This window comes from Rhincodon typus, chromosome 6 (genome assembly GCF_021869965.1).
Source record: "Rhincodon typus isolate 14 chromosome 6, sRhiTyp1.1, whole genome shotgun sequence".
In the NCBI taxonomy this organism is placed as follows: domain Eukaryota; kingdom Metazoa; phylum Chordata; class Chondrichthyes; order Orectolobiformes; family Rhincodontidae; genus Rhincodon; species Rhincodon typus.
Window position 1 is genome coordinate 96,165,422 of NC_063337.1, and position 25,000 is coordinate 96,190,421.

Here is a 25,000-nt window from a genome sequence, read left to right on the forward strand (position 1 = left end):
CAGACAGAAAAGATAAAAAATGGAATGACTAGGAGCTGTGCAAAGTAGCTATGATAAGACTATGGAAGTAGGCATGGGGCATAGTCCACAATTCATAAGCCACAGTTGGATCAGGCATTATTTTACTGAATGGTGAAGCAGCTAAACAGCCTATTCCTGCTCCTATTTCTTATGAATTTTTTTTTTAGTTTGCAGGCTCATAGCAAGCGTTCAAAAACAAACATACCTTAAGAGTTACTGTAAATACCAGAACAGTGAAAATTAAGGTCCCAAATGTCCAATTTCCAAACATCTGAAAAAATAAGTTTTACAAATTTAGAACAAATCAGTCAGCAGTCAGCAAAGTTATACATTGAACTGCAGCATGCCCACTCCTGATACACACCAAAAACTAATGGGCTGTTTCAAAATAGTCCATGCACTTCCATTACGAAGCCAACAATTCTACATTAACACGTCAATACGCATTTGAAAAGTTGTGGGTGGTGATTGTAAACTTGGGAAGTGTTTTTGATTGGGCAGGGAGTGAGGTTACCATAAAACTAGTCTGACATCATCAATTTAAGGTCTGGTGAATATTAACTTTTTCGTGTTATTCACATCTTGTGGGTAAATAATGCAGATGTTTAGAGGTGGCTAAATTGTTGCCCACCAGAGACAGGCAAAGGAAGGGCAGTTAATAAAGCCATGGATTGATTACAGCACAGGATGCTATTCAGCCCATTGTGATGTTGTGACCCTCTGTGGGAAAATTCACTTTATGCCATTGCTTCCTTTGCCAATTAGCTTAAACGTGTGGCCTCTTGTTCACAATCCTTCCACCAATGATTCTCTCCCTCCCTACTCTGTCTAGAATCCTCATGATTTTGAAAAGGTCTATTAAATCTACCATCCAAAGAAAACAGTCCCAATTTCTCAAATTATCTATGTAACTGAAATTCCTTATCTCTGGAACCATTTTTGTGAATCTTTTCAGCATTCTGCCCAAAGTCTTTGCATCGCTCCTAAAGTTTGGCTCCGAGAACTGGATATATTTGGTGGATTAATGGTTTATACAAAGTTATCATAACTTCCTCACTCTTGTACTCTGTGTCTCTTTTGATAAAGCCTAGGGATCCAAATATTCTTTTAACTGAGTTTTCAATCTGTTCTGCCACTTACAATGATTTATACAAATATATACCCAGTTTCCTCTGCTCCTGAACCCTGTTCAGAATGATACCTTTTATATTGTCTATCTTTGTATTCTTCCTATCAAAACATATGACTTCGCACTTCTCCGCATTAAATTTCATCTGCTACTTTGCCCATCCGCAAGCCTACCTATGTGTTTTTGCAGTTCTATGGTATGCTCCTCATGGTTCATGATACTTTCAAGCTTCCTTGTGTTGCCTGGTTGCCCATCTCAGACAGGTGGACACAGGGATTACCTGGCTGCCCGGCTGAGATGGATGGATGGACCTGGTTACCTGGCTACCCATTGAGACGGGTGACAGAGCTGGTTAGCAGGCTGTCTGCCCATGATAGATGTTCAGCTGTAGGTACTCAGCTGCAGCTAGACGAAAGTCAGATTGTTTTGGAGGCCATACGTTTTGGCTGGATTTGGAAACGGTGGGAAAAAGTTCAACGATGCCTCACGGGTGGGAGGCTAAACCCGCAAGGGCATAATACATTATTTGTACGGTATTCATGTAGCCAACACCACCCCCACGCTGTGTTTTTTCAGTCAGCTATTGCCAAAAAAGGGTCCTAGTATGACCATTGGTGCATATTACTGCCTTACTAAGGAGGATTGTAACTGGGTACGGTGATGCCTTGGCTACCTAAAATCACGGGGTTTGCTAAACAGTCAGGCAGAAATGGAGCAGGAATAAAGCTTTACATTTTCCCGTTGGCGGTGGGTGGAAATCGGGGGAAAATGGGTGAATACTGACCATCTCTCACTATAGAAAGATAATTTGGTTTGAAACATAGCCCATGTTATTTACCATGAACAGCATCTGGAGCTCAGTTCACTACATAACTTGAGTGAAGTGTTTAGACCAAAATCATTACAGAGGAATGTCCTGAATTACGGTCTATAAGGTGTGTGGAGTAAGATGGTCAATGTTTCATGTAGTTTTTCTATTGTTTCGGACTCTGGATTGTAATCACATACTAAGGGCTTTAATCTCACCCCACCAAGAGATTAACTCAAACCTTTTCTTGTTCATTTCTATTATCCAAAGCTTCTCTTGCTATGTCTCTGACAAGTAGCCGAAGAATACCTTTGCATCAGATTGGACAATCTACTTAACAAATGTGCAGCATTATTAGGGGAGAAAATTAAATATTTATGTGAAAAAGTTAAGATTACAACCACTACCCAACCCACTAACACCTTTGAGAAACAGAGTTTACTAAGAAGTAATCACATCAGTCAGAAAGTATCCGATGTATTTTGTCCAAAAATGAGATAAAGACAAGGTGAAAGAAAGATCTTACCATATTCAAGTTGGCCCTCATTAGCTGGTGTTAGAAAGAGAAGCAAAAAGCAAAAGCAAAAAAATACAAGACAGAAAGTAAACAAACAAGGCAAAAAAAAAAAGCACAGAATTGTTTAAGTAAATTAACAGGGCATTAAAGCCAAAACAGAAATATTACTGAGTGACTAACAGAGCAAAAAAGAGAGCAGGTAATGGTCAGAGTAAATTATATACTCCTTGGGCAAGTATAAAACCATCTTAATGTCGACACAAACGTGTAAATTGTAAAATTGAATGTGTCATTAAATAACCTATTATAATATTAGCAATAGATTGCTATAATAATAAAATTGGCAAATAAAGGGAGTGGTAGACTCTTAGAGCTAGATCAACTTGTACCTACATATTTGAGGAGGTGTACTAACCTGCCCATTGCTGGTCATGGTCGAATTATCAAATATAAAGTAAGCACCAAAGAAAAACACCACAGCATCAAATACTCCCAGGAAAGTCCAGTAAATGAATGATTTCCAACACAATAAGGAATTTTTGGCAACATCCCTGGTAGTTGAGAAGAAAAGTATTAAAATTGCATTTGTTTGCTCAGGAAGTTCAATTGAACTGTACCTTTACGTGACAACTTTGTACTTTTGATTTCAGCGACACCTTTCATTCTGCAGTATTTTAATTTGTTCTTGGTTCATAAGTAAAACTGCCAAGGCCTCTATTATTGTTTTGAACAACTGCGTAATTTTCTAAAGATATTAAAAATCATTGACATGTGGGTCTTGTCTCAAGTTCAGCCCAGACCAGTGTAAGTTAAGGGAAAGCCCCATCTCTAACAGGCATTTATTAACCAGGTGGCTATTAGTAAAAACTGCTCTGCTTTCATGATCATTGTTCTTCAAGTACTAGCCCCAAAATGAACTGAATTCAGTTCTACAACTTGTCTTGGCAAGATTTTAACTTAAAACCTAGTTCAGGACTTCCGAAAGGGGAGGCCATGACCCAGCTGAAATTTCGGGGTCGTGAACTCTGAGGCAGAGTCAATATTAGAAACGGAGCTCGATTTGCGATGCAGTTTCAAATCTTCACAATTTTTAAAACTGGCGCCATGACCTAAATGACTCAACATTGAGGCCTTACTCCTGCAGCAGTAAAGACAATAGGCCTTATGTGTTTTTATATAAAAAATCTCCCCGAAATGATCAATTCCACACCCCTCTTACTATTACATCACTGCATTTCATCTCACAGCTCCGTGCCTCACTTGTACACAAACTGCTCCCAGTCCTCAGTTCTCTTCAGTTCTCTTGACTGCCACAACTCCTAGACAATTATAGCGGATACTACAACACTAACGTTAATTTAGTGACGTAAGTGTCTGATTAAAGTAGACTTCTTTTTGAAAACATCAATTCCACATCATTAGGTCATGCCTAACTTGCCACAGTATTTCCAGCCCTGAAAACAAAACACAATGCAAAGTATACTTCATTGCACCATTGTTTCACAATTCCTTGACTCAATTACATTTCACCTGGTGCATGCAGCAGGGGAGAAGTTGGAAGAATTCCCACCTTGGCCTGGGTCATTTTTAAAAGAGATTTGAGTTACATATTTATTTTCAGGGTGTCTATTCTTGCCAATACAAATGCATCACAGCCAAGTTAGAAGAAACTTTAAGCGTTTTCTGCAGCACTGTATACAGTCTATCCATTCATACTGGTTCGATCTAACTTATACCATAAGTCGTGGGTATACACTAAAAATTTAAATTTCATTCAGCCTTTCACCCTACATCTGTTGCTAACTTTTCATTTGGAGCTGTCTATCTAATTCCATTTCTCTCTGGATTCTTTTAAAATTCTTATCCAATCCCTCTATAAGTGAGGTCTCCATTGCTTGCCTCTTGTGATAAATGATTTCCTTTTTGAAGAATATTTCTTCTAATTCCCCCTTCATTTGTCCAATAATAATTCTCAAGTCTGTGCTCACTTATTACCCTCTCACCAGCTAATGAAAACAGTCTTTTACTGTTTATGTGCTCAAAGCTCAAGCTATAAAAGTATAATTTTGCAATTGATGAAACATAAAATAAAATATTTTAATTGTCATGATAGTTGCAAAATATGGTCTAACTTTCAACATCCATCATCTTATTTGAATGTGTGCGACTTTCATAGTTTGAAACAATTTTAAAAATGAAAGACGCTGACTTAAAAATGCAAGTGTTCACCTGACTGCAGATTGAGCTAAACTTCATAAACCAATGCGAAATAAATAAAATCATCAGAATTCGAATTAACAATTGTATCAAAAGAGATTGAAATCAGTCTGGTTTGAAGAATTTTGCATCTCCTATCCTTTAATTTACACCTCTACGACAGGTTTCATACAGTGGAGATGAATCATTTGTCTGCTATTATCCACTGCGGAAACAATGACCCGGAAATGGGATTACATGAATGAAACCTATTCCAAGCAATGGCTTTGGCAGAGCAGGTGAGACAGATTTGCACAATGAATGGGAAAAGGATCTCTTTCCTTGCTTTGTCTCACTCTCTCGAAGAACAAAGCACCTGGTGGTCAAGCAAACTGGTCAGAAGCATCCAATCAATGAGGACTCAAAGATATCTGCAATATTCATGGCTGCCATTGTTCTAGGTCATCCAAACTAACCAAGAAAATCTGTCATCCTCACCTGGTCCAGCCTACCTGTGACTCCTAACCCATAGCAATGAGGTCAGTTCTTAAGAGCTTTCTAAATTTGCACTTAGCTACAAATTTTGATAAAATAAATAAGATTATGGCAGCATATATATGGGAACAACAACACAGTGTTGACTCTGGAAAGTCCTTTTTACTATCAACTGGGGACTTGTGCTGGAATTGGCAAACTGTACCACAGACAAGTCAAGCAACAATCTGACATAGTCATACTCATGGAATCATACTTCACAAAGTGTCCCAGCCAACACCATCACCTCTTTCCAAAGAGTTATGCAAAATTATGTCCAGTGCCTTCAATTCCTCCTCTCTAACCTCTTTTGGGATTCTGGGACTACACAATAGTGGAGTCTGCTGATTTTGCTGTCTCAGCGTTCTAAAATAAAGTTTTGTTTTGAATGTTCACTTCTGCCCCTCTTGCTGATATTGTCACCTTTTCTGGTGTTGCTTTACTAAAGCAAGCAGAGAACGTATATAGCGTGTTTATGCTGGGAAATATGAGAGGGCAGAGATTGGGCATTTGCACCTGAAGAGCTGAACGTAATTCTTTAGATTTATGAACACTTGAATAGTCATAACTTTCAAAGCTATGGGCCAAGTGCTGGAGTGTAGGACTAGTGCAGCTTTGGTGGTATAGACTCAATGGGCTAAAGGTCATCTTCTGTACTGTAATGATCCTATAATTTATGAGGAGACCTGCAGATGATCTGCAGGGATAGCATGGTGACTCAGTGGTCGGCACTGCTGTCTCACAGTGCCAGGGACCAGGGATCAACTGCAGCCTTTGGTGACTGTCGGTGTGGAGTTTGCAAGTTCTCCCGTTTCCTCCTACAGTCCAAAGATGTATGGATTAGGTGGGATGGCCATGTTAAATTGCCCCATAGTGTCCAGGAACATGCAGGTTGGTGGATTAGCCATGGTAATGCAGGGTTACGGGGATAGGCTGTGGGGTGATGGGTCTTGCTGGGATGCTCTTCAGTGGGTCAGTGCAGACTCGACAGACTGAAAGGCTTCTTTTTGCACTGTAGGGATTCTATGACTCTATGATGCTCAAGTTGAGGACTCTCCACCAAAAGAAACCTACACTGCAACATATCAGCCTGTTATCTAATCTACAATTCATTCAATATTTGAAGTTCACCAGTGAGCCACCTTTCAATTTTTGATCGATTACCTCACTTGAAAATCAGCTCATCTGCTCTGCAAGCTCACTATGCCTCCTTTGGGAATTCAATACATCACACTAAAGATAAATTAGCAAATTGTGCACTCTGATGGTAGAGCTGCACTTGCAGGACTACTTTCAACATGCTTCCCCTTAGCAGTATGGCTTGCTGAATTTAATACACAGTGATCCATTAAAAGAATACTGTAATTGTAACATGAACCATATGCTCAAAGCCCCACACCTACCTATACAATGATGGGTTTCTTCTCAGCGCATCAATGCTGATGTGTTGTTCCATGAGGCTATACAACAGGATGGGAAGAGAGGTGAAGCTGATGTTGTACAATGTAAGGTATGCAGTGTCATACAATGGCTGTAAAGAAAAAAAATTTCTTCATTATTTTGCATCATTCTAAAGTATCAATGTTAACCCAGACTTTCAAACCCTAACAGACCAATCTGAGTTTACACCAACATTAGAATTACACGAAGCAAACCACACACATCTACTGGAATGGAGCCCAGTTTTAACTCAGCAATTACCCCAACATATCCACCCATAATACCATTTTTGAGAGACACAACTTGTCCTTAACACCTTGATGTAAATTATTACTAATTTGATACAAATCTTACAACGGGAACTGCAATTCACACAATTTAAATAAAGTCAGCTAAACAATTATGCTCATTCCTAAATTCCTTTCCCCTCAGCAACGAAGACTGCAACCGTGTTCCTCCCAGTATGATCCGTTAAATTCACAGCATTATACTTTGCAAGAAACCAAATGATCTGCAATAAAAAGTTGTTATGAGGTAGAGTACTAACCTGTTGAGAAAATCCACAAAAGAACTGGTACAAAAACTGAGGGAATATGAAGCAAACGTTCTGGAAAACAGAATTATTAATGTTATTAACAATTAAAACATCACAATTATATAATCACAGAATGTTTACAAAACAAAAAGGTAGCCATTCATCGAATGCCATCCCTCCATCTTCTCCCTCTCAGCGTTGTGTATTCTTCTTTTTCAGATAACCTGATACCCCCTCTTGAATGCTTGGATTGAACTTACCTTCACCATATTCTTGGGCACTGCATTGCTGACCCTAAACTTTCACTGTATGGAAACACTTTTTGTCATGTTACCATTGCAATTTTTACCTGCTACCTTGAACTTTTTTCCCTCTTGATCTTGATCCTTCTGAAAATGGGAACAGTTTCTCCCGTACATTCTCTGTCTTGACTCCTCATGTTATTCAATATTTCTATCAAATCTCCTCTTCTCTATAAACAGTCCCAACTTCTCCAATCTGGTGTTTCTTAGCTCTGGAAATATTCTCGTGGATCTCTTCTGCATTTTTCTTTTCTAATGCCTTCACATCTTTCCCAAAGCTTGACGTCCATACCTGAATTCACTGTTCCTCTTGAGGCCCAAACATAGACATTCAATACAGCTTCAACCAAACTTGCTTACTTTTGTACTCTATGGGTGGAATCTTATAGGGGCTTGAGCAACGTGGGCTAAGGTGAGCTCAGTGCCGGAATTAGGCAACAAGTGCTGTGAGGCCCAACTTGATATCACTAGCAACTTGCACCATCTTTTACGCTTTTTACTATCAGCATAGTAAGATTCTTGCTAAGCATTTGTGAGATGCCAGTTGACGGGAATTAATGCTTTTAAACGCCTTATCAACATCATCTCATTAATATTCAGCCTCCCACCTTACCAAACAAGCTGGACTTCAGGAAAACTTGACAAGGAAACCAGGACGAGAACCTGGTAGATTCAGATGACTGCCTGCTCTGAACAACCTCTGTGTTGGAAACCGGGCGCCACCATCGCAGGTAAAGCTTCATGGCCACCAACCACACATACTCCATGTCCACAGATATCAGCATTCGACACAGGGCTCTAATACCGGTCATGGCACATCTCCAATCCACTTACAGAATGCTTTTGCATGTCAATTCTGCCCTAGCAACTATCAATTTAACACTGCAGCAAGGAGACCGTGTGCTCAGAGACATGCAACCAGCTTATGGATAGGACCCTGCTGCATTCTGGGTTCTTTACTGACTGTCACTGCGCTCACTCGCTTTGACCTGATGTGGATACTCATAGCTTGCCTCCTTAGCATTGCTTTATCTTGTCTTTTTGCACTTTACCCCTCAGCCAGCGATATGAAGCTCATATAACTACCGTCTTGCTTTCTAATTTACTACTAAGCCAAGGACAGGAAGCTTGTCATTGTTGTAAACCGTACTCAGTCAAGTCAAGGGGTTAGCGTTTATTCAGGGATTCCTGGCACAGTAAATCAACGGCATCTTCCAATACCAGTCAGGCCCGACTTAAGGCAGTTAAAGTCAGATTCCTCTCCTTTTACGTGATGAGGAGCCAAATAATGGGCAACACACCACCTGGCCTATTGTGGGCTCCTCAAATGAGAGATAGAGGCCAGTGTGGATAGCTATTATTGTTTGTGATATTACTGTTTGTGAAGGTCGGGGAGTGTCTCAAGTATGTGAGTAAGCACTGCAGAGGCCATGCATGGTCAATTATGTCAGTGCAAGGAGTGGGTGATGGCAAGTACGGAAGATGTTAAAGGCAATAGTAAGGGTGGTGTAGCAGGAGTCTTGATTGGAGGTAGGTACAGTAGCAGATATAGAGTAAGCGTCAGATAGCAAAGAGGAGATGGTGGCACTTACATTGATGTAGTGGAGAAGGACGTTTCCTTTCATCTTACTGTGCTAGGAATTCTGTGGTCTGATGTCATGGTTTCCACTGCTGGTCCTGGGGAAAAGAAGTCCCATTTGTACACCACCCATCCAGCAGGACATCTAGGACCCCACCCTGGGGGACCAATTTCTCAATGTCTGCAATGTCTGAGGCAAATGTCAGCACCGTGCAGAACAGCTCCAGACTGAGAGCACAATGGATGTTTAAAGATGGTGCGGGTGCAAAGGATACACCAGAATTCACCAGCATTCATTTATTGGTGAGTGTTCCAGGAATAGCTTGCGGTAAAATGGTGCAGAAATCAGACATGACACATGCCATACGAGCTGGTGTTAGGTAATGAATGAGGCAAATTTGTAACTTAGGAATACAGCAACAGGGGTTGGTCATACCCTGGAGTGTATTCAATTTAATAAGGTAAATTCCCATATCACTCAATATTTTCTGATAACTAAAATCTGTCATTCAGATTTATGGTTTGTAATTAATTTATTAACAATTGCTGTTTGTGGAAGAGAGTTCCAAATCTCTTCTACCCTTTGAGTTAGTAGAAGCGCACATTTCATTTTTATGCTGCACTCCATCTAAGGTCAATGTATCCTTCCTAAGCTGTGGTGTTCAGTATTGATGATCATACTCAAAGTATGGTCTCCCTTGGATTTTTAAATCCTGACTTCTACTGCCCTTGTATTCCAGTTCTCTAAATACAAAGACCATAATTACATTAGTCTATTATTGCCTATGTTATGTATCTTTCCATCATATTTTAATGATCAATACACACCACACATATACCCCTCTTTTGAACCTCAAATGTGCCAATTTTTGTCTCATTTTAAAATACTCTAAAAGCAACTGAGGCAGAATAATTGTCAGTACATATGATACCAACTGTATGATTATAAATACCTTTCCCCCACTTTCTGAAGGCATGAATGATCTTTCTTGCATTGTCTGAGGCACAAATCCATATTTCTGATAGCAGTCCATCACCCCTAGCCATCTGAGAAAAGTCTAATATGATTGGAGGCCGCAGGTACTTTTCTAGTTACTCAGTAACAACATATCTAACTTTGAGTTATCCTACTGAGCTCCATGTTTGAAGCTGTAATACCACGCAAAGCCTTTACTTGTGTTTAGTACAGGACAGATCTGATGGTACTTCAATCAGCAATTATAAATTATAAATACCTTAATCAGAGACTAAAAAGCTAAATTGCTATCCTTAACAAGAAAATAAAATTTGAACTCACCTTATAGAAGAAATATTGGACAAGTTGGGCGATCCTTATGTAATAATAGTGACCATGGACAAGCAGCAACTTCTTCAGATGTTTAAACTTGGGAATACAATAATCACTGTTTCGAGCAGCTTGACGGCCTTCCTTCCCCAAAATACCTTGAGAAACAAAACCTCAGGTCGTCAAGCACTCAAAGAATGAAAATAGCCACAACAACAGAAGTGGATTTAGAAATATATACATTGTATCTTCATCTGTTTCCCTCAAAATATCCTTCTCACTGTCCCTTAGGTCTATTTGACAGTACAGAATTTAGGTAGGTATAACTGGTTAGGATTAGGATCAGAACACTTGCCTGTCCATGAGTTATTGACACTGGCCTTGCTTGAATTCACAGGGCTCAGCTCAGTTACACACAGTTAGGCAGCATAGCAATGTAAAATGTGAAGAATATTCCGGCAACAAGTTGAGGAAACTTGTTGCTTCAGGATTCAAATGTAAAAGCTTCTCAGGAAAAGCCAGCAGGTAAGTAATTTGTCTTCCAATATTGCTCAGCATGGTATATATCATTTGCGTACACCTCAGTTATGTTCAAGAGAATATTGAAATTTTTCCATGCACTGTTAATTCCGTGGAAGCCCTTTTCAAAATGTGTCAGATGGCTCAACTCATGTTCCAGCACAAAATCACAGATTGCTGGGGCTAAATACAGTAGATGCAGAGAGATTTTTTATCCTTGTGGGGAAATCTACAACCCAATGGGTATAATCTCAGAATATATGGGTATGCATTTAAGGCAGAAGTGACAATGAATCTCTTCAGAGGGTAGTAAATCTGTGGAATTCGTTACCACAGAGGGCTATCAATGCTAGGTTGTTAAGTAGATTCAGTGCTGAGATACACATTTTTAATCAGTAAGGGAATCAAAGGTTGAGGGGATAGGGCAAGAAATTGGATTTGAGCATTATAAGATCAATAATGATCTCATTGAACGACTTGATGGGTTAAACAGCCTATTTCTGCCCCTAAATCATATGGTTCTTGTGTTTTTAAAAGATTTTCTCAACAGGGGAGTCTGTTTTGACAGCTGAAGAAAATTGTTGACTTTCCTTGACTGACACAATTAAATGGTTACAATGAATTGTTAGGCCACTATCTCTTTTATCAAGGAAAGGATTTGCAGATGGATGAATTTTCTGAGCAGTTCCACACGTGCCATTGTTACTATATCATTCACTGGTGCTATATGTAAAATAAATTGGGTGAATAGAATGGATCGGTATGGAATGCATTGATACGTATGTGGCATGGGGAGTAAATGAAGCAATATAAGTGAGTTGAGGTCTAGAGGGCCTTACAACCTGTAATGCAATTGGGAAAAAGTCTCATAAGACTAAGGCAACCTTTCTAATAGCCAGCCTTAGCAGTCACCCATCCTTGAGGCTGCAAATACTCTGGGTCTGGGGTTAGTAAGCTGAACTCCATTGCACACCTACATCCTGCAGTGAAGATTGGGACATTTTGGGTGACTTTCTGCCAGTTAGGAAGTTTCCCAACTGAAGGTCCCCTCCCTGGAAACTAATTCTGGGCCAAAGTGATTGAATATGGAATAAGCATGAAGTGGCAAAAGAGCCAGTCCATGTCTAAGTTATCTGGTTGAAGGTTTTTTAATGAGATCTAAAACATGGTGACTACAAGGACTTCCAGGAGGCATTTGGGAGGTACAATATCGGGAACATTTTCTGATTGTTGAATGAGAGTGGTGCTCCTTCTGGTTCAAGTTCTGTAACTTCAGATTTTCACTATGGATATAGGAGTCTGCAAAATTATCAAGTGAAGGCTAATGGCCTCCCTCTGTTTCTGCACCACTTCTGATGTACTCAATGTGGTTACAATTTCTATTTGCATTTGGAAGTTGAATGGCTGAAGTAGATTCTGAGCAATAGTGGGTAATGAGACAAGATATTAACTAAATCACAGAGACTTACAGATGAGGATCATATTTCAGCCTAAGATCAAACTCCTATAGATTAAATGGTTCCTAATTTCTACCTCCGCTGAATACTGTGACACAGAGGTCCTACCAGGTATTAACCACAAACCAAAATATAAAGATCAAAATATGTTTTAAAAATGAATAGTTAATTTTACCGATTCCAACATGGGCTTCCAGAATCATACTGACATCATTCGCCCCATCACCAATTGCCAAGGTTATGGGATGTTCTTTTGAAGATTTGATTAATTTAACAATCTGCAAATCAAGGTTAAAGGAACAAACATGGATTAAAGTTTATGCAAGTTTAATATCCTTCAATTGCATTGCATCACAAAATAATGTCGAGGACAGGGACTTTGAAGTTCCCTTACTTCATGACCCATTCTCCAACACACACCAACCTGTGGATCCCAGAGCCGGTACTGATACTGAAAATATCAGAAAGCATAATAATGGAGTGCTAACTTGGTGGCAAGTGTGGAAAAAGACACACAGTTAACATTTCAGGTCGACTTTTCATCAGAAATGACTTCTGAACTGAAATATTAACACCGTCTCTCTCTCTACGTACATGCTGCCAGATCTGCTGAGTATATACTTCACTTTATTTCCAGATTTCCAGCAAAGACAGCATTGTGTTTGCCATAATAATGATACTTGATATAACAACTTAGCTCCCCTAAAATTTTGGACTTACTGTGAGCAACACCGTGAGCAATTTCATAAACATTCAAAATGTAAGCTTAAAGTATGTTTTCAAAGAAACAGTCAATGTAATTCAGCAATGACTTAAAATTTATAATAGACAGACAAGTATTCAAGCCTAACCTGCGCTTTCTGTAAAGGTGCCATTCTGCAGCACAAGACTCCACTACAGTTGCGACATATTTCCAGAAACAGATCTTTGTAATTACTTGAAGAACCATTTTCAGCAGGTTTCATGATGAGTGAGAGTGTGGTCCCATCAATGATCAAACCATAATCATGAAAATCATGCTGGGAAAATCTAAACAAAGAAATGAAACAATCCTAGTTTAATTATCCCAAACACTTACAATTTTGGTATGGTTAATAAAATCACAGAATGGCTACAAATCTAAGAGGCCATTTGACCTCTTGTCACAGAAATAGAATCCCTACATTCAGCCCAATGGGTCTGTGCCAACCCTCCGAACAGCATGCCATCCAGACTACCCTCCTCCCATCCTATCTCCAAAACCGCACATTTACCATGGCCAATCCATCTAACTTCACATCTTTTAGACTGTGGGTGGAACCTGGAGTACGAATAGAATTCCACGTAGACACAGTGAGCACATGCAAACTCCACGCAGTTACCAAAGGCTGGAATCGAACCCAGGCCCCTGGCACAGTGAGGCAGCAGTGCTAACCACCGTGTCACCCATATATCTGTAATGACCTTCTACAAGAGAAATTCATCTAGTGTCACTCCCTCACCTTTTCACTGTAGCTCTGCAAAATTTTCCCTTTCAGATACCAATTTCATTTGAAATGTTATTGAATTTGTCTCCATCATACTCTCAGGCTATTTATTCCAGTCCCTAACCACTCTATAAAAGATTTTTCCACATGTCACCTGGTTATGTTACTGGACAAATAATCCCACCTTGGAAGTTTGAGAATTTCAGACAGTTTTGAAAAAAAAAATCAATAACTAAAAAGCTGACATCAATAAAAGTGGTTGTGAAATTATTGGAAATGCTGTAAAACTGCAACTGATTTACTGAATGGGAAACTATCATCCCTACGCAGTGCAGCCTAAACATGACTCCACGCAACACCAATATGGTTCCAAAGTGGCCTCATAAGCTTCTCAGTTGTATAAAGTAACAATAGGAGGAGGAGTAAGCTATTTGGCCCATCAAGACTTCTCTGCTAATCAATAAGATTCTGGCTATTCTGATTGTACCTTAACATTATTTTCCAGCTTGGGCCCATAACCCTTGATTTCCTTTCCGATCAAAAATCATTCTAACTTAGCATTCAACATATCACATGACAAAGTACTGCTCCCAGTAGAAGAGAATTTCAAAGATCCTTGGACAGAAGAAACTATTCATCTTGTCTAAAATGGAAGACTCTTATTTTGAAACTGTGCACCCTTGTTCTAGATTCTCCGCAATGTGAAATATCTGATCCTCATCTACCCTGTCAAACCCCCTCAGAATCTTATACATTTCAATAAGATCACCTCTTGCCTTAACTCCAGCAAGTGTAGGTCCAACGTATTCAACTTTTTCTCATAAGACAACCTGTTCATCCCAGGCATCAGCCTAGTGAACATTCTCTTAACTACATCCAATGCAAGTTTATCCCTCTTTATGCCAAAATAGCAAAACTGTACACAATATGTTAGACTTGATGTTACCAAATCCCTGTACTTTTGTAGCAAGATTTCCATATATTTATAATTAATCTCCATTGCAACAAGGGTCAACATTCCCTATGTCTTTTTAATTACTTGTTGCACCTGCATATTAACTTATGCATGTACAACAATGCGCATATCCCTCTGCAGTCTCTCTTCATGTAAAGAATATTCTGCTTTTCTAATCTTTCTGCTACTGTAGACAACTAGTTTTACTTAAAATAAGCATAACCCTTTGTAGACACATGTGTCCTCCCCATTTGCTTTCTTTCCTACCTTTGCATCCTGTTAAAACCATTTTCAGTGTTTTATAAAACGTACTGCCACCTTCTTAGGAAAACAATGGTCAAAAATAGATGTCAGCCTTGCCATTCACACTATTTTTCTGAGATTCAATCTTAAAAATGTTTCAATTCGAAACAATTTGCAAAGGAACAAAATATGTTGAACTGGACTACGATTGGGAGATTGGACCAACACAGTGATAATCATAAGTATATAATTTGGAGACAGGGGTAAAACTTAGGATATAAAAGACATTCTTGAATTGGTGAGTAGGAACAGGAATTAAAGTAAGCTCAGAAATAGTCACTGTAAAGAGAGAAAATTTCTAACAAATGTGAGGAATAACATGTAGAATCATTTGCTTTTAACAAGTTACACAGATCAATAAATGGAGTCTACAGCATGAAAGGGATAGAAAAGCAACTCATAATGTCCAAAGCATGCCATGTTTCATCATAATACATTGTACTTTTTATCTTGGATATAGTTGAAGTGTTGAGCAGGCCTCATTTGGAGTGGTGAGAAAACTTTGGACACATCACTTCAGGGAGAATATATTACCTTGAGAATGATTCACCTGATGGTACACATGATAAAGGATAGGTTTAGAATATAGTTGCCAGAAATAATTTTTGATCAGCTGATTAATGCAATGAAATCCAGAGTACAATGTACATATTTAAAATGAATCGAAAAGTTGGGCCTTGCAGCCTTTCTTCTTTAATTCTTGGAACAACCTCAAAAAAAAAGTCAAGTTATGGTCATTTTTTTTTTCTTTTTGGGAAACATTTCAAGAAACCTGGTGACTTTTCTACTTTCAAATTTGTCAGCCCAGAAAACAAAAACAGTAAAACTGTGGAATGAGACATACTTGCCTGACCCACCTTGTATACTTCAAAAGCCCAATATTACTTGGAAAATAATATACAAGTCATTTTTTAATTTGTTTTACTATTTGGAAAACCTCAACATTCCCTTCTTCACTGTCATTCCAATCTTATACATTCCTCGGCTGCAATATCTGCATTGACTTGCTCTTTTATGAAGACAGTCATCATTAAAAATCATCCCCACATCTTCTGCCTCACAGATTACCTTTTCAGTCTCTGAGGAGAAGTTATTAAATAAAAAACAAACATCACTTTGTGCAATGCATTCAAGTCATTCTCTTCTTGAGAACACTGTACTCATCTAATACCAAACAGAGTAGATATAAATTACTAAGGGCCAAAATTGATGCACCCTCTGACCAGATAATGATGTAGTTTAATCAGCTAAGATTTACTCAAAAGAATCCCGTTAGGAAATGCTTCTTTAAACCTTCAGCACTCCATCTTTAATACCGTCTTGAAATCCACTTCTCAGCCAAGCTTTTAATATATCCTTTTATATTTTTTAAAAGCTTTTAATAGCTGACTTGAGGGAATCATGTAAAAATGTCTCCACAAAAATAGATGAGAAATTAGGGGACAGAACATACCAGAAGGATACAATGCAGAATCAAAAATTTAAAAGGCTGAGATGTGCTGGGAAGGAACTGTATAAAGGTATATGGTTAAAGGACTAAGAAACTGGGGTTGGTACAAAATGAGCTGTCACTGTTACAGCCAAGTAAGCTCTACATAGCAAATCCAACCGGGTATCTGAAGCTGTTTGTGGAGATAATCAGTAAATAGTTGCATAGAAGTGATCCGTGAAATGAGAATGTCGATGCACTTTAATAAATGTTCCATATTCTCTACAAGACAATTAATGGAAAAAGAATTAGTTTAACAATAAGAAAAATAAGCACAACCTAAGATGCTTTCCAGGTTACAAGAATCAAAGAAAATTTCTGCAAATCCAGGGCCACAATTGTTCCATTCATATTAAATATGCAATTGTACTCTGAGATTGGGCATTAGCCAATGTTATAGTCTGGGTGACGGAGTTAGTAAGATACACTGGGTAACAAAGACTAGTTTAGTCTAAAGTCAATTGTCAGTAAACTTTTAGCAATGTATAGTCAAGATAAAAATTAATGAACATGGAGATATACACATATCAATCATAGACATCCAGCCAGAGTTACAAAATGTGTTTTACACTTAATATATAGTTTGGAACTGATGGATTGCAAAGGCAAGCAGAGGGCAGAAGAATGTGAACAGATTTTCACAATGCTTTTGATGTCACAAGCAACTCGCCATACAAATTCAGGGTAGTGATTCAAGAGGGAAATCAATAACCTGTTTTGCAATGACTCTCCAACCAGAAGAAATGATCTTCCCTTGACCACTTTATCAATACTGTTCAATCTCCTCTTACCCTTCTCTGTTTCTGTGCAAATAGTCCCAGAATCTCAAGTTGCCCCTCATAAAAAGAGCTTCAGATTTCTAGTGAGTATGACACTCTCAAAAGTTTTTTGATTTTGAGAACCGAAATTGTACAACTAAAAAGTCTTTAATTTTGGCCTAACTAAAATTTAGTACAAATTTCTTACCTCTTTGCTCTGGTATTCCATACCTTAACTTATAATGACTGAAATAAGCCCCATTTAATACAGAACTGAGAAGCACAAACTTGCAAGTTGTTTTTTCCGCAATTGCAACATTTAACATTTAGTCACAAATGTAAAGAACTGAAAGATTAACCGAGATGCCCACCCTGAATAAGTGTCTCTTGGCAAACTACCACTTTGTCTGATAATTGTCCTGTTCAAATCAAAAAGCACATCATGTAAACTCTGCTCTTCTATTCGTTTAGTCGTCAGCTCAAACAACTGTGTACTTCTTCTGAAAAGTTTGCAGGCATAGCACGTGGCTGCAGCTGTTTCCATCTTGTCTCCTGTAAGAACCCAGACCTTCATTCCAGCTTTCTGTAAAGCTTCCACAGTCTCAGCAGCTTTGTCTTGCAATCTGAAGAGCAACCACATTCCACAATATATTACCGTTTGAAAAATCAAAAGTATAGTTTCAGCATTAGCCTACATTTCTGTTTGTTGGAATTGAAGCAAATAATAACCAAAAATTGAAACTAGCCCCTTCTTGCAGAACATTGAGTGCCTTAATGGATAATACACGGTCTCGAACTAATTATGATTGCCTGAGGGAGTGAAGGAGAATTTTACAAAGTATATTTTCTTTTCCACTAATTACCCTGAACATTTTTCAATTTTAATTGCTTCTTTCAGGAGTTGACATTGTTGCTGGGATCGGTGTCATGTCAGGGCAGGATCAAACAGAGTAAGGGATGTATAGATAGAAAACTATATCCAAGTGCAGGAGTCCTGCCGAAGCATATTCCAGAAGCAGCAGCAGGAGACTGGGGAGGTGGCAGCTTCAGCAGCAGCAGCAATGATGGCATCACGGCCCAATGCAGATAGAATGGGTGGTGAAGGGGTCACCCCGGTATCTGCAGCATCAGCGTAGAGAAGAGGCAGCTGAGGTCTCCTGAAGAGAAAGCTAAGCGGAGGACTCATCAAAAACAGTTGAACTTTTAACTTTATTCCTTGATTTTTCTAGTTTATATCAAAAAGGACTCTAATGTTAATTATTACCTTATTTCTTTACTTTTCTACTTATTCTATGAAGGTAATGCTTAACTTTTTAAACTTGTTTCTTTTATTTCTTTGTACCGAGATACCTTCGTACCTAAGATGGCACCGTGTGTGACATTATACACTTTCATTGTACTCCTGTACTTCTGTACTTAAGTATGTGTGACAATTAAATCTAAATCTAAAAAAAGTGCAATGTAAATAGAGCACAAAATCAGGAATTTGGTACTTCTGGGACTTCAGCAGATAGAGAACTTTCTCTATGCTTTTCTAGCCTCCAATAGTGGCGATTCTTCTTCCATGGTCTTCGAACTAGGAGGGTGGACTTTCGTATTACTTTAGCTGTGTAAATTAATAACTCATAGATTAACGAAATGAATATGGTTAGCCTAATGTGTTAAGATGGTAATGACTATGACTGCAACATGTGGGAATCTGTGGAATGTACAACAAACCCATAAACAGTAAGTGTCTGCAGTTTGCACAATGTTGATTCAGGGTTGCTGAGCTGCAGACACTGCGAAGTATCAGAGAAAGGTTACCTGGATGCTTTGTTCCAGGAGGCTGTCACATGCCTTAGGTTAGATAGAAATTTAGAGCTGATGAACAATCTGGGACACAGGAGAGTGAGTCAGGCAGATATGGAGATCCAGAATGCAGTGACAGAAGACCTTCAGCCCCTGAATTAGTCCAATAGGTTCAAAGAGTTTGTTACCTTTATGGGCGAGACCTGCAGGGTGGATGAACAGACTAACTATGGCACCATGATGCACGATGACATTCAAGGGTTGGGGAGTTGCAGGATTATGGTAATGATAGGTGAAAATAAAATCAGCTGTGAATGGGAGGTCCAGTGGTTGTTTTGCTGGCCCAGTGTCAAGATTAAAGACATATCCTTGCATTTGGAAAATGAATTGGAGTGGAAATTGGCAGGAGATCCAATTAGTCTCTGGAGGGTACCAACAGCATAGGTAGAAACAAGAATGATGTTCTGGCAAGAGAGTGTGACGAGTTACACTCCAAATAAAAACACAAGGCATCAACACTAATCAATCAGGAAACACACACCAATTGGCATAAAATCAACAAACTAGTGAATTAGGGCAGCAAGGTGGCTCAGTGGTTAGCACTGCTGCCTCACAGCGGCAGGGACCAGGGTTCAATTCCACCCTTGGGTGGCTGTCTGTGTGGAGTTTGCACATTCTCCCCGTTTCTGCGTGGGTTTCTTCTGGATGCTCCGGTCTCCTCTCACTGTCCAAAGATGTGCAGGCTTGGTGGATTGGCCATGTTAAATTGCCTGTAGTGTTCAGGAATGTGTAGATTCAGTGGGTTACAGGGGGATGGGTCTGGGTGGGATGCTCTGAGGGTGGGTGTGGACTTGTTGGGCCGAAGGGCCTGTTTTCACACTGTAGGGATTCTATGAAGTCTATGAATTATATGTGCGCCTCAAAGAGTGGTGTTGGAACAAAATGCTTCAATTCTTACAGCACTGGCACTGGTACAAGGAATGAGGAAATAGTTCTTTTGAGCGGAGTTGCATTTATTCAAACCAGGCAGAAATCAATATTCTGGCAAATTGTTTAACTAGGGCTGTGGAAAGGACTTTAAAATAAAAGAGAAGGGGAGAACTTGATTGAAGGTAGATTCAGAAATCCAAGAGGAAAGGTCAAGGCAATAGAACATTAAAATAATGTGGGTAAATGCCAGCAGAGTGGGACAGAGGGCGTAACGTAAATTGTACGGGGAATAAATCCATTGCAAGCAATAGAAGAAAAAGAAATAAAATTAAAGGTTTTTTATCTGAATGTGTGAAGAATCATCAATGGACTGAATCAAAGACAAGAACAGGGATAAATGATTTATATCAAATTACCATCAACTTGAGAAATTAATATTCCATGGTACATAATATGCTGGAAAAAGAGAATGACAAAGGAGGACAGGGAGCTCTGTTAGTAAAGGTTGTGATAAGTATACTAGTGAGAAAGAAACTGGCATCAGAAGATCATTTAAGTACAATCAGTATGTGGAGATTAGGAATGGAGTAATTAGGGAGGATTAAATACTCATGTCACTGTGAAAGATCCACTGGGAAATAGTGATCATAAAACATTGCATCCAGACCTGAGTATGTGTGATTTGCAGTGAGCATTGATCTGATTAGGCTAGTCATTATCTCGTAGGACTGTTTTACGTACCCTACTTTAGGGTCAAGCCACAGTGGGCAAATGGCTTGAACACTATTCACGAGACTGCAGATAAGACCAAGCCCATAGCCTTTGGAAACCCAACACATACATTGGCCAGTGAATATAACCTTGCAGTCAATGGTGACATATTGATATATGGCTGCCATTTTTGAACGAGAGAATTGAGGGACTAAAATCCCTGGGACCTGATAGAGTACATGCTCAGGTCTGAAACAGAAATTTCTACAGAGATAGTACATGCACGAGCTTTGATTTTCCAAACTTCCTTATTTTTGGCAATGGTCATCATTAGTTTGCAAATTGGCAAATGTAACACCACTTTTCAATGAGGGACGGAGTGACAGAAACAGCAAACTAGAGGTCAGTTACCCTAATATTATTCATTTAGAAAATGCTGGAATTGATTTTTACTTAGAAAAGTACAGTATGATTTTATAAAAGGAAATTCCTATTTGACATTTTTATTAGATTTTGAGAATGTAACCACTAAGGTGGGTAATTGTATCTGGATTTTCAAAAGGAATTTGATAAGGTGTCACACAAAAGATTAATAAGCTACAAAAGGACTCATGGAATTGAAAGCAATATATTAACTGGGATAAATAATTTGAGCAGTGAACATTGAAAACAATCCCCCAGTGTCTTATTATGGCCAGTACAGGACATTTTAAAGTAATCGGGTTGTGATTAGTGCAGGGCTGCAAGAATCATTTGTAAGGCCTCAGCCATTTACAACCTGTATTAATGACTTAAATGAAAAGCTAGAGAGTAATACATCGATGTTTACTGAAAATACAAAGATACTGAAGATAAAAAAGGTAGGTGAGAAGGCAATCTGTAGAGATAACACAGAAAGGCAACAAAGAGCTAAAGACAATTTAAGTGTGAGGGCAACAGGATGGCAGATGGAGTATAACATGACAAAGTGTGAAAGCATTTGGTTTGATTATAGGAATAGGAAATGTGAAAACTTTTTAAAACGTATGAAGCTTGTTAATGTTGATGTTAAGATAGTCTTGGATATGCAGAAAGTCAGCATTCAGGTGCAAAAAACAGTTCAGAAAGCAAATAATATGTTGCCCTATATTGCCTCGGTGACTGGAGTACAGGAATAAGTAAATCTTGCTAGCATTGCAGGGGGTTGAGACTACAGCTGGAGTACTGTGTGCAATTTGGTCTCCATATTTACACACGGATATGCCACATTACAACAAATGTACATTAAACTGGTCCTTGGGATCAAGGGGTTATCCTACGATGACAGGCTGAGTAAACTGGACCCTATATTTCCTGGGTATAGAAGAACAAAGGGTGATCTTAATTAAAAACAAAAACAAGATTCTGAAAAACCATAATAAAGACACTGAGGAATAGTAAGAACTGCCAATTCTGGAGTCTGAGATAAGACAGTGTGGAGCTGGAGGAACACAGCAGGCCAGGCAGCATCAGAGGAGCAGGAAAGCTGACATTTCAGATCAGGACCCTTCTTCAGAAAATTTGTAACACTGTGTTACATATAAGACACTGGGGAATTGTTTTCTGTGTTCACTGCTCAAACACAATCAAATGATAAGGGGCCAATCATTAAGGTCTGAGAAGCGGAGAAATTAGTTCACTCAAAAGATGGTGAATCATAGAAATCGTTTTAGCACAGAAGACTATTCAATCCATTGTGCCCTTCTGGAATCTTTAAAATTCTCTGCGCTAAACAGACTTAAGGATGGACCATATTTCAAAACATTTAAGGCTGGGATAGCCAGCTCTTTAGTGTTGTAGGGAATGAAGGGATATGAGGAGCAGCTGGGATATTGGAATTGAGGCCGAAGATCAGCCAGATCATAGTGAATAGTGGAACAGGCTTAACTGACCACGTAGTCTACTTCTGCTCTTATGAACAATGGATAGAATGTACTGAGCGTAGGGAAAAGTACTGCTTAGTTTTGATTCTCCAGATAATGTGATGGAGGGGAGGCTTAGCTGACCTGCTGGTCTTTTCTAAATCCGTCATTTTTGCTTCTTCAATTTGCATGTTTAAATACCAAGTCTGGTTATGATATGAAACTAAATTAGCACCATCTACTATTAGTTAGATCCGATGTGTAAAAGTATTACCCAGATTAATTCAGTCAATGGGGGCAAGTTTTGAAAACAAAATACTCAACCTGTCTTCCACAGCTGTTGCTCCAAGTAAATCAAGGTCGTTTTCAATCAGATCATAAACTTCAGCAAGCTTCCTGTCACGTTCCTGGAGGGCTAGTTTTGCATTCTGAAGGAGTGTGTGAACATTATCATATTCTTCACTGGTGAGGACTTTGTAAGCCACACATAAAGTCCGCAGTCCCTCCTGAAATTGATAAAAAATATATTAAATACCAGAGTACTCTGCTGAAAGCCAGAATGAGTAGCTGCTGCTGTGTTATAGAATTACAGAATCCCAGCATTTTGTAATCGCTCAACTCCAACACTCAGAAACAGTTTGAAAATATATTCAACCAAAAATACTAGTTGATTTCAATTGTAACATCAGTTTCCATGTCTTCAAACATCTGCAACATTTTGGATTTGTAAGCTTTAAATGTGAATGAACACAAGAATAAAGTTTAGTCAGATAACCTTGAAGCAAAACAAAAATCAGTGATAAGAATAAGGTCATTTTCAAGTGACTTAAGGTTGTATACCAAGTAAGGGAGAACTTCCTTTCACATTCTTGAAAGTCCCAAGGATTTCATAGCCAATAAAGTGATAGGTCCTTTCATAAAAAAATCATGCTAGTGTCAACGGCATTTGCCTATGATATGCTGTGCATGCTGTGACCAAGAAATGTCCAAGATCGAGATCAGTGTTGGAGTAGGGGAGCTCAATATAAAGACGCAATCATACTTAGTGTAATGGGAAATGGCTACGGCCATTTGTATGATGCAGGGAGCTATCTGTGGAGTTAGCAGAGGTGGTAGCGACTGTGCCTTTGAAGTCCAGCTGTTATGTTCACATGCATAGCAAGTACCAATCTCATAATTTAAACTCAGCAATTTAAAAGCTCAATTCAATAGGCAGCTGGGGGCCTTTTATTGAAGTGGACTATGCTTTAAGAAGCTAAAATCCCATTCAGTCTGTGGGTGGATATATTGTAAATAACCCATAGAAGCACTGAATCTTCAGAGATCAAATTCATGTGGCCTATGGACACCAATATTTGGTGGGACCATTTGCCTGACATCTGGAATGACCACCTAAAAGAGAAGTTAGGAGCCTGCGTATAACAACGAGGGGACTGATGCCAAATTTAGGCCCCCAACTCTTGGAATACGTAGGAGCACTCTTGAGGGTCATTACAGCCTGGCAAGAGCATAACATTATCTGTCAGCATGGTTTGGCTGCTTTGGAACGCACTTACAGCTGGCACATATTATTGATGTATGACACAAAATCCAATTTCAGGGCCATGTAGTCAGGGCAGGCATTGCTCCAAGAACAGCCCACTTTTCGCTCCAAGCTTCCATTAACCAGAAATACTTTTTCTTGTGTGTGGAGGAGTTAGAAATGACTGGCACATGAAGCAAAGTCAATTTACTTTGGACACATTCCAGAATTCCTAGCACTTCCCAGCTTCAGACAATTGGGCCATAAGAGCTCAGCAGAATAAGGTGGGAAGCTGTAATAAACACAAGCCATAGTAGAAATTTGACCATTTAACAATGGAAACTTTATAATCTTAAAAATAACCTTTTGAAAAAATTAAGAGGATAATATCAGAAGGGTCATAAATTTCTTGGGCTCATGAAATGATCCAAGGTTGATTTGTTATTGATTGAATATGGGTACAAACACTTTGTATGAACATTATAAAATTTGGGTTGGAGGTGTCACGCATTCTCCTGATTCAGACAATATTTAAAGTCTTCCCTTACCGTCATTAGGTTAAATTCCTCATGCTGCCTTCCTAACAGCGCTGTTCATGTCCCTGCAGTAAGTGAGACTGCAGCAGTCCAAGGCAGAAGCTCACCTGCAACTTCTCAATGAGCAATAAGGCAACAAAACTGGCCTTGTACACGTCACACAAAAGAACAAAATGAAGAAATTGTGGAGCCTGTTGCTCCATTTGAAGTAGACAATACAATGTGCAGACGCAATAAAGGAAGAATTAATATTACGAGAGCAAGCACAAGGACAACAGGCAGGGGACAAAGTTGAGCCAAAAATTGCCATATGTTCAGTTTTTAGTGGCAGACTTAC

The 25,000-nt window shown here is 39.0% G+C and overlaps 1 protein-coding gene across 1 annotated transcript; it reads right to left on the minus strand.

Annotated features, from left to right (window-relative positions):
• Positions 1 to 184: 184 nt before the first annotated feature.
• On the minus strand, positions 185 to 24,804 carry LOC125483391 (phospholipid-transporting ATPase IH-like). The gene is made up of 10 exons (XM_048598421.1): positions 24,676 to 24,804; positions 22,930 to 23,111; positions 17,665 to 17,916; positions 13,174 to 13,351; positions 12,498 to 12,600; positions 10,359 to 10,504; positions 7,193 to 7,252; positions 6,609 to 6,736; positions 2,891 to 3,026; positions 185 to 292 (listed from the first exon to the last, which is right to left on the minus strand). The coding sequence occupies exons 1-10, from the start codon at positions 24,679 to 24,681 to the stop codon at positions 185 to 187; spliced, it is 1,299 nt and encodes a 432-aa protein (XP_048454378.1). The 5' UTR covers positions 24,682 to 24,804.
• Between the last annotated feature and the right edge of the window lie 196 nt (positions 24,805 to 25,000).

Excerpts from the sequence above, each read along its gene's own strand:
- LOC125483391 (XM_048598421.1), bottom strand. Across the intron at positions 12,601-13,173 it reads CACCTTTACAGAAAGCGCAG|ATTGTTAAATTAATCAAATC; the intron begins GTTAGGCTTGAA and ends CTTGATTTGCAG. Across the intron at positions 7,253-10,358 it reads TCCAATATTTCTTCTATAAG|AACGTTTGCTTCATATTCCC; the intron begins GTGAGTTCAAAT and ends TCTGTTTTCCAG.